This window comes from Chrysochloris asiatica, unplaced genomic scaffold (genome assembly GCF_000296735.1).
Source record: "Chrysochloris asiatica unplaced genomic scaffold, ChrAsi1.0 scaffold00007, whole genome shotgun sequence".
NCBI classification, from domain to species: Eukaryota; Metazoa; Chordata; class Mammalia; order Afrosoricida; family Chrysochloridae; genus Chrysochloris; species Chrysochloris asiatica.
Window position 1 is genome coordinate 23768593 of NW_006408525.1, and position 12154 is coordinate 23780746.

The 12154-nt window shown below is 50.2% G+C and overlaps 1 protein-coding gene across 1 annotated transcript in view; it reads left to right on the forward strand.

The window, feature by feature from the left end:
* The window catches only part of ARHGAP23 (Rho GTPase activating protein 23), an 89272-nt gene that overhangs the window by 75705 nt on the left and 1413 nt on the right, over positions 1-12154 (forward strand). Inside the window, 4 exon segments of the mRNA XM_006832529.1 lie at positions 1710-1751; positions 2285-2381; positions 4660-4691; positions 11668-12143. Coding sequence (XP_006832592.1) covers positions 1710-1751; positions 2285-2381; positions 4660-4691; positions 11668-12143 — 647 coding nt within the window.

The following is a 12154-nucleotide window of genomic DNA, read 5'->3' on the forward strand; positions in this document are numbered from 1 at the left end:
CCCGCTCCACAATCCCCGTTCAGGCCTTTTTTCTAGTTGGAAACAGTTCAGGGCCGGCTGTGGCCATTTGGTTTTAATTGGAAACTGTCTCTTTAGCCCTTGCCTGTTTGCCTCCCAGGAAACCTCTTAGTATCTGTCCTTTTCCGGGATGGTGAGCTAAAGCCCCCAGTTTCCAGTGTGGAGTTCAGGGTGCCGGAACTCTCCATCGCTGGTGTTCACCTGCCAATAGAACTGGTTGGCACTAGAGGGCGCTGTGGCCTCCCTGCCTTCTAGCTTGCAGTAGGGAGGATTCCAGTGATGTGCTCAGGACAAGCTTGGGTGAAAACAGGCCAACAAAAGAGAAACTTTCTACACTTGCCACACCCATCTGTGCTCTGGCCTTCTCTCATTCCAGGTTGCATTTCCTTCCACCACTGGGACCCAACCGTTTCCCTTCCCAAGGCGGGTTCTAGTACCCTCCAACCTCCCTCTGAGACCCCTCCTGTGCCAGGCCAGCCCAGGGTCTGTTGTAGAAGACAGGAGACCCTTGCCTTTGAAAAAAATAACATTTTCAAAATTGCGTTAGTTTACATAGCAAATTAGGTTTCCATCTAACTACTATACAGCATAGTGAATTACGAGCTGGCCTGCTTATCACAAGTCAGCAGTTCGAATCTACCAGTCTCTGTGCGGGAGAAAGATGAGGCTCTCTGCTCCTGTAAAGATTTACAGCCTCGGAAACCCTATGCAGGGTCGCTATGAGTCGGAACCAACTCAGTGGCACATAACCACCACCACCACCACACAAATTGTTGAGGGAACATGATGGCTCCACAGGATAAGCACTGGATTGTGAACTACAAAGTAGGTGGTTCAAGCCCACTAGCTGCTCTGCAGGAGAAAGATGAGGCTTTCTGTTTCTGCAAAGATTTTAAAAACCTCAGAAACCCTGTACAGAGAGTCACTATGAATCGGAACCGACTGAACAACACTTAACAACAACAACACACAAATTGTTTAGTGACATTTATCACATTTTTCACAATGTGTCACGTTCTCAGGAATTCCGTTCTGGTAGACTGATTCCCCGGCCCCGTTGCCCTTCTCTGTTTGTTTTAGTGTAATTGTTGATCATATAGGAGTCCTGCTGACACAGTGGTTAAGCACTTGACTGCTAACTGAAAGATTGGCAGTTCAAACCTACCAGCCGTTCTGTGAGAGAAAGATGTGGCAGTCTGTTTCCATAAAGATTGCAGCCTTGGAAACCCTGTGGGGTCACTATGACGTGTGGGGTCACTGTGTCCTGCAGGGTCACTATGCCCTGTTAGGGTCACTTTGTGTCTGAATCAACTCAACAGTGGCAGTGAGTTTGGTTTTGGGGTTTTGGTTGGGTGTCATAGAGATGATTTTTTTAAGGGTACACAATACTTATTAGTAATATTCTTTATGTTGAGCCAATTTGTTAGTTAGCTAAAAGATGACCTCAGGAAGTACTTTTAGTTCAAGATTTATGAAGTGTCTCAGAGTCTCAGAGCAGAAGTCTTGGGGGAGTCCTCTAGTCTCAAGTACCTCAGTGAGTCTGGACTTTTATTAAAGAAGGATCCGGGACTTGGTGTCCCCTCCTGCCCCATTCCATTTAGCACCCAACAGGTTGTGGGACCCATGCCTCCGTATCCTCCCTCAGCCCTGTCCCACACTGATTTCTTTACTTCCCTTTGTCTCCCCTGCAGTCAGACTGGTTCTTCAGCAGCCACGAAGACAAGGGGGAAAGAGTAAGTGACGTCAGGGGCTAGCGTGGACTGGGGTCTGGTCTCAGGTGGGGAAGGGAAGGTTCGGCCCCTGAAGCATCCCCAGTTTGATGGTGGAGACATAGACCCTTTCCTGAGGAGCCTCCAGTCTGATGGGAGAGACATAATCCTTGCCTTCATAAGCTCGCCAGATGGGGAGATATAGGCCAGGCCCTGAGGAAATGCAATCAACATGCAAAGGCAGTCCCCACACTTGGCTCTTACCTGGAAGGCCCTAGTCTTAGTAAGGGAGAGACACAGCTAGACACAGCTCCTGGCTGCAGCTGAGGGAACAACTTGGGCCTTCAGGGGTTCCATCAGGTGTTGGGGTAAGCATAAACAGCCCGATGGAGTCCACGCAAGTCCAAGTGCGGCACCTGTCTGGTGAGGGAGCTGTTGCCGCCCTGGAGCCCCAGTCTGATGGAAGAGGCATGGGTTGTCTTCAGAGCACCCCATTCTAAAGGATCCATGGTCTGGCTGTCTGAGGGCGAACTGGCTGACCTCCTCCTTGTTTGCAGACCCCTGTGGATGACAAGGAGCCTCAGTCAGTGCCCAACATTGAGTACCTCCTGCCCAACATTGGCAGGACAGTGCCCCCTGCTGACCCAGGTTCCGGTGAGTTCAGGGGCCAGGGAGTGGGATATGAATGGGGGAGGGTCTGCATTCCTGAGGGTCCCAAAGGCCCAGCTAGAAGACTAGCTTCTCTGCTCTTGCCTCAGCAGAGCCTCCCAGCCCTGCCGCTGAGCCCTGGGTGCGGCAGTGCCTTCTCCCTCAGGGGGTGTCCCACTGGTCCTGGGCAGCGCCCCTGCCTCTGCTGCTCGGCTGCCCCACCCAGGGCTGCCCTGTTCGCTTTGTTCACCCTCCTTCACTGGTTTCCTTCCTGAACTTTTAATTTCTCGTGGACTGTGGCCTTCTGGGCATGTTCTCTTTTTAATTTTTCTTCCTTTTCTCCTGCACCCCACCCTCTTCCTTCCTCTTCTCCCTGTGCTCCCCTCTCATCCCCCCCTCAACCCTGCTCCTCTCCTCCCTACCGGCCCCTCTCCCCTCCCCTCCTCCAGCGGACCAGTTGGAGATTTAAAGGGTACAGTGCGGTTTCGCGGCCTCGGTCACTAACAGTGGTGGGTGATTATAAGAAGGCTGGGCAGGCATGAGGGGCAGCTGGAAGTGTCTGACAGATCAGTTACCCATGACCGCTAAGAACTCTGCTCCTAAAGCCCCTTCTCAGAAGGAAGGAGGCACTGGATGGGGGCAGATACTTTCTTCTTGCCAAAAAGTCTAGGCTCTGAGCGGGGTGGAGGTGGTGTTTGCGCTCTGCAGGCCCCACATTCTGCCCTCTGTGTAGGAGGGAGCCTGGCCCCTCCTTGGTCATTTGGCTGGTACCCATGATGCCACCTCCCAAACCTCCCTATCTACAGCTTCTTCTGTTAGCTGGTGAGGTGCTGTAGGATCTAGCCATGCACCTCAAGGTCAGTTTGAACCACAAGGTCAGCGGTTCAGATTCACCAGCCGCTCCCTGGAAACCCTGTATAAGGTCGCTATGAGTCAAAACCCACTCAGTGGCACTTAACAACAACTTAAAAAACCAGGGCCCCTGGTCACTTAGCCCCTAAGTCCTGTTTCCAGGGCTTCTGACCCTCGCTTTCCAGAGGAAAGATGATACCCAGAGGCAATGGCTAATGCCTGCTGGGCTCAGCTCACTAACTCCCTGTCTCTTCCGTGTGACTGTCCTGCCTGTGACAGGGAAGCCTTGGATAGTTAAGGCCCTCTGAAAGCTCTAAGTCCACCAGAGTCTCCTAGGAAGAAAGGCCTGACAATCTCCTGGGAAACAAATACACTGAAAATGTTGTCATGCGCAGTTCTGCTGTGCTATATGTGGGGTTACCATGAGTCACAGTGGACTCCCTCCATAGTATCTGGTTCTAGGTCTGTCTCTGACAGGCACCCCAACAGCACTTTTAGTGGCAAGAGACAGGGGAGGGGAGGAGGTCAGATTATATGGGCGGTGGGATGGCAGAAATGAGCCCCCTGCCTCTTCTAATCACCTGCTGCCGCTCGCCTGCCCCTGTGTGTTGCTGTGTGTTCAGCCCAGCTTGCTCTCCTCACCATGGGCAGGGGTGGGGGGCCTGGGGAAGAGGCATCTAACTTGCTTGCCAGAGAGTGTGGATTAACTGCACCCTACCACTGCCCCCACTGGGCCTGGGAGGGTCCTTGGATCAGCCTGTTCCCTCCTCAGCCTTGGAGAGAGAATTGGTCTTCAGAGAGTGTGGCCTCAACCCCATAGATGTGATTTTACTCTTCCTCACAACTTCAGTCCCAACCAAGGGACCGTACTCCATAGGTCTGGTGCCTACTGAGGCTCTGACCACCCCTGAGTCCCACCACTGCATCTCTGTGTGTTTTCTCAGTCATTCACTGGACCTCTCTCTCCTCTCATCTCCTGGGTAGGTGTGAAGGGTGGAGGGAGGGCACCCGTGTGGTCTCCATTTCTCCAGAGCCTCTGTGATTTGCGGTCTCACTGTTGTGGTTTCTGTGGACTGCGTCTGGTATTGGGTATTTTCTCTCCAGTGCTTCAGAGTAACAGGGACAGGAGGGGTGGGAGAAAGGAAGCAGGCCCAAAGGAACAACCCCCTAGCCCTTATCCTTGGGCAAATGAGGGTCAAAGCCTAATGTGACTTCCTTCCTCAAAAGGAATTGATTGACATCATTCTTAGCTTTGTCCCAACCCCACAGGAAATGACATCAGAGGCCCAGCATACTCCCAGGGCCTGGGGGAGAGCTCAGGACTGACAGCTCCCTGCTTTCTGAAGCCTTTTGGAGAGTAATTGTGTTTACGAGACTCAGCCTTCTCTTGCCCTGGCTAACTTTCATTTTTCCTTCCTTCTCTTGCCAGCAGATTCTACCACCTGTAGTTCAGCCAAGTCCAAGGTAAGTGCCAAAGTCATTCTGAAGGCTTGTACAAGCCAGGCCACTTGGTTTTTTCATCAAAGGAACTGAGAGAGTTAGGACTGGACCGGGAGGGAAGTTGGTGAGAGAGAGAAGGAGGTGGTAGGAGGAGCCCACGAGGCTGGAGCATCTGTTCTCCCTAGAGCAGGGCTGAAGAACGTCCAGCCTGCTGGCCGTATAAGGCCTGTGAAATCATTTGGTCTGGCCCTACTAAGGCAACTGCACTTAATTAAATGTTTGACCAAATATAGCGGGCGAATTTTAAGTTGGTCATTTTTGTATGGCCCACTGATGATGTTATAAATTTTGACAGAGAAAAGGTTTCCCACCCCTGCTAGAGGTACTTCCTGAGATGTCTTAGGAAGAGAGAAGAAGGCATGGGCACAGCTGCTAGCAGAGTTGGTGGTGGCAAGTTGGGAGCATTCCCAGCTGTTGGCTTCTTTTCCTCAGTCAGTGCCCAACATGAGTACCTCCTGCCCAATACTGGCAGGACAGTGCCCCCTGCTGGCCCAGGTAGGAGGTGAGGTTCTCAGCTGAGGGAAAGAGGCAGGGAGAGTTTGAGCCGAATGAGGGAAGTCTGAAATGAATGGCAGAAGGTGGGGTTGCGTTCTCTGAAGGAGTCAGAGCACCGCCGGTTCCACCAAAGCCTCTGAGGGTGGTCTAAGCTTGAGAGGACCCTGCTCGACCCTGGTGGCTCTGGCTCCTCCATGTTCCCAGGAGAGATCCCAAAAGACGTCCTGGGCTACCTCCTGTGACGTCAGTCACCATGTACTCAGCAAACCCTACCACTGGCTTCCCAATGGCTCACAGGCCACCTCCTCTTTGAAGCTTCTGGTGATAGAATGTATTCCTTCAAGGCCCTGGCACATCCTGCTTGCCAGTCTAGGCCCGCTTAACTCTCTCATTAGCCTGAGAACTCCTCAAGAGACCCTGTTTTCAGTCACAACACCCTGAGCATAGAACACGCTTTCCCAGAAGTATGTCATGAAACTGACTCAAAGCCGGACTTCATTGTAGCAGTGATGATTTACTCCACACCATTAGTGGAAGACAAGAGAAGTGGATTTACAATCATTGGGCACCTCCTAGCTGCCAGCAATTTTCTCACACATACTTGTCTCAATCATTCCAAAAGACTCTTGACTATTGTATCATCCCCATTTTACAGATAAGAAAACCAAGGCTCAGAGTTTAAGTAACTAGAAATTGAACTGGATGGGTTTTCAGGCACCGAGGGGGTCCTTAGGTGGTCTTTCCCAGACATGGTGTTTCTTGCAGTCAGAGTTCTGATCCTCTGCTTTCAGGCTCCAGGGGGTTCTTGATTTTTCTCAGCCAGCCAAGGCCCTGAGAAATAGAGGTGTGGACCAGGGTGGTCCAGTTCATTAACTGATAGTAAGAACTAGCAATTATAGGACCAAAAACATTGAGCTCTATGTGCAGAGTCAGGGCCAGGAGGAGGCACCTGAGAGCATGCGGCATCCTGGTTGTAGGTAAGGAACTGTGGACCCCTGAGGGCAGGGACGAATCCTGCATGGTCCAGGAGTCTCATCACTTCCAGCCACTGGCTCTTGCCTGACTCTAAATCTAGGCCAGTGGTTGTCAAACTGTTCCTCAGAGGTCTCTTGGGGTCATCATCACCAGCAGGTGCGTGGGAGGACTGAGGGGGCAGCTGCCAAGCCCCACCCTCCTCAGTCTAAGCTTTGTTTTGTTTCAAGAAGCTGAGTTTCTGGGCAGGCTGCTGTTTGAATAGCTCACACTCAGACTGAAAGAACAATGGAAAACTGTTGTCTAGATTTAACCATCCGCTTCCTCAGGCTGTGTACACCAGTGTGGTATCAGCTCTCTGAATTGCAGTCACACTCCAACCTTACCTCCTACAAAGACAGTTTGGGTTGGGTGTGGTGGGTGCATGAGGTTCTGAACTTGTCATTAGTCTGCTCCACTGTGGATGGAGTTACCTCCCTTACTGGCTTAATTCCAAGTTCTTGGGAACGGACTCCTCTTCTCTTCTCTCTCTCTGGTCCTTCACCCTCACTCACCTCTGTACTGCCTGCAAGGGCCGCTGGTGGCCTAGGGAGAAGCTCAGCCCTGCCTCACTTCATTTCACCACTTATTCCTCAGTCTTCCCTTCACCCACCAGAGGCATGGTCTCAGAGCCGTATCTAGGGTATGGCACGTATGACTTGTGCCCTGGGTGGCCCTCGAGGGGGTTGGGGGCACCAATGAGCAGTTGCTATTCCTTCTGGAAGTTTCCATTGCTTCCAGTGATCACTGTGAACAATCATTCGGCAAGTTAAAACAAACTGCCACAGGAGGCGAGTCCATGAGTGGCCCCTACATAAGGAGCCCTGACACCTTAGTTACACATTCGCAGACTACAAGTTCAACAGTTCGAGTCCACCAGGTGCTCTGCAGGAGAAAGATGAGGCTTTCAGCTCCTATAAACATCTAAGGGTCACTATGAGTCGGAACCGACTGGATGGGCACACAAGCATACAGCCAGCCCCTGTGTGGCCTCACCCCAGCTATAACCGCTCCATGACCTTTACCCTGGGGGGCTGACTATGTGAAAACCTGTACATTAGTCAAAACATTAAAGCATTACAGACCCTGGGGCGGGCGGGGGGCAGGGATTGTCCAATGGCTTTTGGTTCCAGGCTCTTTCAAGAATCAGGGGAAAGCTATGCATCCTTATTCCAGAAAGACACACAGCTACAGAGGTCCTATAGCAACTTCAGCATGGGGACTTTGAGTCCCCAGAGTCCATCCCAAAGCCCCATTAAAGAGCCCCTTCTCCAGTCTCCAGAGGACCTGAAGGCTGACACTCAGCTTGGTTGGTGGCAGGTTCAGTAATTATCAATAATGCTCTCGCTTTTCACTGGTTCTCAAGTTAAAAATATCCAACAGTGTTCATAATAGTACTCTTTACTGAGCACTTGCTAAGTGGCAGTTTCTGTGCCCCCCAAATGATTCATCTTTACAAATACCCTGTGAGTAGAGGCATGTTGTCCACATCTCACAGCTGAGGAAACGGGACAGGAAGGACATGTGTTACATGCTCGGGTCTCACAGCCAGCTCATGTCTGCTCCTGAGCCTGCCTTCTGAGACAACGCTGATACGATGTGATGAGGCTTGTCCAGGTGCATCCTGCCCAGCTGTTAGACTAGAGCTTTGCTGGCCAGGCTGGGTGGAACCAGTTAACATGGCTGATCAAATTGGGATTTCTGACTGGGTCTGGGGCCAGGCAAGTTGTAAAACGATTGCTGAGGAGGCAGGAGTAGGTGCAGCAAGGAGGAAAATAGCTCTATTATTGTTGGTGGTAGTTGCTGTTGAATCAATTCCGACACACAGCGACCTTATTTCTGCACAACAGAACAAAACACTGCCCAGTCCTGCACCATCCTCACCATCATTGTTAACCTTGAGCCCACTACTGCTGCCACTGTGCCAATCCATCTCGTTGGGGGTCTACCTCTTTTTCACTCACTCTCTACTGTACCTAGCATAATGTCCTTCAGGGACTAGTCCCCCCTGATAATATGTCCAAAGTATGAGAGACAAAGTCTCTCCATCCTGGCTTCAAAGGAGCATTCTGACTGTACTTCTTCCAACACCTACTGGTTTGTTATTTTAGCAGTCCGTGGCACTTAATAATATTCCCCTCCAACACCGTAGCTTAGATGCATCAGTTCTTTCTATGGTCTTCCTTACTCCCTGTCCAACTTCCACATGTTTATTAAGCTATTGAAAATACCATGATTTGGATCAGGGACACCCTAGTCCTCAAACTGTTGTCTTTGCTCTTGAACACTTAAAAGAGTCCTTGTTCTAATGGAATACATTGTTTGATTTTTTTAACTGCTGCTTCCGTTTGTGTTGACGGTTGGGCCAAGCAAAATGAACTCTTTGGTAACTTCAGTCTTTTCTCCATATATCATGATGTTGTTTATTGGTCCAGTGGTGAGAATTTTTGTTTTCTTTACATTGAAGTGCAACCCATACTGAAGGCTGTGGTCTTTGATCTTCATCAGTAAGTATTTTAAGTCCTCTTCGCTTTCAGCAAACAAGGTTTTATTATCTCAGATTGTTAATGAGTCTTCCTCCAATCCTGATGCCACGCTCTTCTTCATATTATCCAGATTCTCTGTTTGCTCAGTATACAGATAGAATAAGTATGGTGAAAGAATATAACCCTGGTGCACAACTTGCCTCAATTTTAAACCATTCAGTGTCCCCTTGTTCTGTTCAAATGATTGTATCTTTGTCTACAAGTTCCTCATGAGCACAATTAAGTGTTCTAAAACACTCATTCTCTGCAATGTTGTCCACAGCTTGTCATGATGCACACAGTTGAAAGCCTTTGCATAGTCAATAGAGCACAGGTAAACATCTTTCCGGTATTCTCTGCTTTCAGCCAAGATCCATCGACATCAGCAGTGATATCTTTCATTCCTTGCCCTCATCTGAATCCGGCTTGAACCTCTAGTCGTTCCCTGTCAATATACTGTTGTAGCCGTTCTTAAATTGTCTTTAGCAAAATTTTACTTGCATATGATATTAATGATAGTATCCGATAATTTCCACATTTAACTGGGCCCCCTCTCTTTGGAATGGGCACAAATACGGCTCTATTCCAGTTAGTTGGCCTGGTAGCTGTCTTCCAAATTTCTTAACAGAGATGAATAAGTGCCTCCAGAGTTGCATCAGTTTGCTGAAAGATTTCAATTTCTGTTCCATCAATTCCCGAAGTCTTGTTTTTTGCTAATGCCTTCAGTGCAACCTTAGACTTCCTCCTTCGGTATTATTGGCTCTTGATCCTGTGCTATCTCTTGAAATGGTTGAACATCATCTATTTCCTTTTGGTACAGTGACTGTGTGTTCCTTCCATCTTCTTTTGATACTTTGTACATCATTCAGTGTTTTGCCCATGTTGTTGTTGTTCAGTGCCGTGGAGTCAGTTCCAACTCATAGTGAGTCTGTATAGGGTTCCCAAGGAGTGGTTAGTGAGTTTGAACCACCGACCTTGTGGTTCAAATTGACCTTTCAGCCCAGTGTTGCACCACACCAGGACTCAAAGTTTTCTTTAGTTCAGCTTGAGAAATTCTGAGTGTGCTCCTCCCATTTTTTTTTCCTAACTCCAGGTCTTTGCACATTTCATAATAATACTTGACTTTGTCTTCTTGAGCTGCCCTTTGAAATTTTCTGTTCAGCTCTTTTATATCCTCATTTGTTCCATTTGCTTTAGCATCTTTACACTGGAGAACAAGTTTCAGTGTCTCTTCTGACATCCATGTTGGTCTTTTCCTTCTTTCTTGTCTCCTTAATCACCTTTTGCTTTCTTCCTGTATGATATCCTTGATGTTATCCCACAACTCTTCTGGTCTTCAATTATTAGTATGTAATAATGAATCAGATCTGTTCTTGAGATGATTTCTGAATTCATGTGGGATATATCAAGATCAAATTTTGGCTGACAGACTTGTTTTCAGTTTCTTCATCTTCAACCTGAACTTGTATATGAGCAATTGATGGTCTGTTCCACCTTGTTTTGGCTGATGATATGGAGCTTTCCCACCGTCTCCACAGCACACAACAACAACCATCATGCGATCTGCAGCATTGCTTCTGTCACCAGGGCCTTATTTTTCAACTACTGATCCTTCCTCTTTGTTTCCAACCTTTGCATTGCAATCACCAGTCATTATCAATGTTGTTGTTGTTAAGTGCCGTCGTCAAGTCAGTTCCGACCCATAGCGACTCTGTACAGGGTTTCCGAGGCTGTAAATCTTTATGGGAGCAGAAAGCCTCATCTTTCTCCCGCGGAGCGGCTGGTAGTTTCGAACTGCTGGCCTTAAGGTTCACAGCCTGATCCATGCGTAACCACTACGCTACCAGAGCCATTATCAATACTGGTCCAGAAAAAGAGAACAAAAAATGGTGATGAGCTGGCTTAGGGAGTCATTTTAGAAGAAGAAGCAAGAGGTCTTAGCTGTGGCTTGGGGGGTGGGAGTCAGGTGACCGTGTTAAGTGGGAAGACACAAATGGAGGTGGTTTGGGTTGGGGGTAAGTGGAGAATGTGGCTCCAGATGGGTTGAGTTAGCTACCTGCAGACAATCAGGTGGAGAGTCACAGATGCAGGAAGAGTTCTGGAGCTCAGGAGAGTTTGGTGTTGATAGGGGGAGGTCTCAGGAGCAGATGGTGAGTTGAGTAGAGTGATGTTTGTGAACACTGATTCCTCTGCCCAGAGAGGAGGCCAAAAAAGGCGGGTATTGCTGGGCAGCGTGGGCTCTGCAGGGAAATCCTGTTCCTATTCTGATAGACTGAAAAGCAGTCACAGGGTTCAGCAGTGAACTGCTTCAGGTCAGGACAACGGCAGGGGTTAGAAATCACAACGAGGGGCTGCATTTGATGATTTACACAGAACTTTTCAGCACCTGTTGGCAGTAGAAGCTGGAGGTGGAGTGGTCTGGGCTGTGAATTGGTTGGGTGGGGACCTGGGAGACTGAAATGCTTGGGTGCAGAGGGGAAGGGGAGGAAGTGAACGCAGGTAGGTTATGTTAAATAGGTGCAAAGGCAGATCTCAGGTAGGAGTGGCGAGGGAAGGAGTAGGAGCTTGTGGTCAGAGAAAGGAAAACAAACAGGAAAAAATGAAATGGGTTCAAACTGTCAAGTGTTATTCACTGGTGAGTGGTTATTACTACCAGAGCTGTGTCTAACAAGATTTCTCTAGCACGGAAAACCAGAGTGGAATAGGAAGAGGGAGTGGTGAGGTGAAAGCTGAGGGTCTGAGTAGGACCAGAGGGATGCCAGGAGGTTTCAGGATTGAGGGCTGAGCTGTTGAGATTGGGTCTTAGCGTGTGCAGCTGTGAGTTCAGTCCCTCACGTCTGAGGCAGCGAGGCAGGGGCCGCGGTGGTGCAAGTCTGGGCTCCTGCATACTGGGCTATCTGCCTGCACAGGGCTCCTGGGTCCCCAAGAAGGAGCCGTACGCTCGGGAGATGCTGGCGATCTCCTTCATCTCGGCCGTCAACCGCAAGCGGAAGAAGCGGCGAGAAGCTCGGGGACTGGGCAGTAGCACCGACGACGACTCGGAGCAAGAGGCACACAAACCTGGGACAGTGACGCCGGGACCGGGGACCCAGGACCGGCCAGAGGGGCAGCTATCGGGCACCGCTGCCCCGGGGACTCCCGGGCGCCTCAGCCCCCCGGCAGTGCCTGAGGAGCGGCCAGCCGCGGACACGCGCTCCATCGTCTCGGGCTACTCCACCCTGTCCACCATGGACCGCAGCGTGTGCTCCGGCACCGGGGGCCAGCGGGCAGGCGCAGGGGACGAGGCAGACGACGAGCGCAGCGAGCTAAGCCACGTGGAGACGGACACCGAGGCGGGCGCTGCGGGTGCGGGGCCCTCAGGGCGCCTGGCGGCGCGGCGGCCCTCCTTCAGCTCTC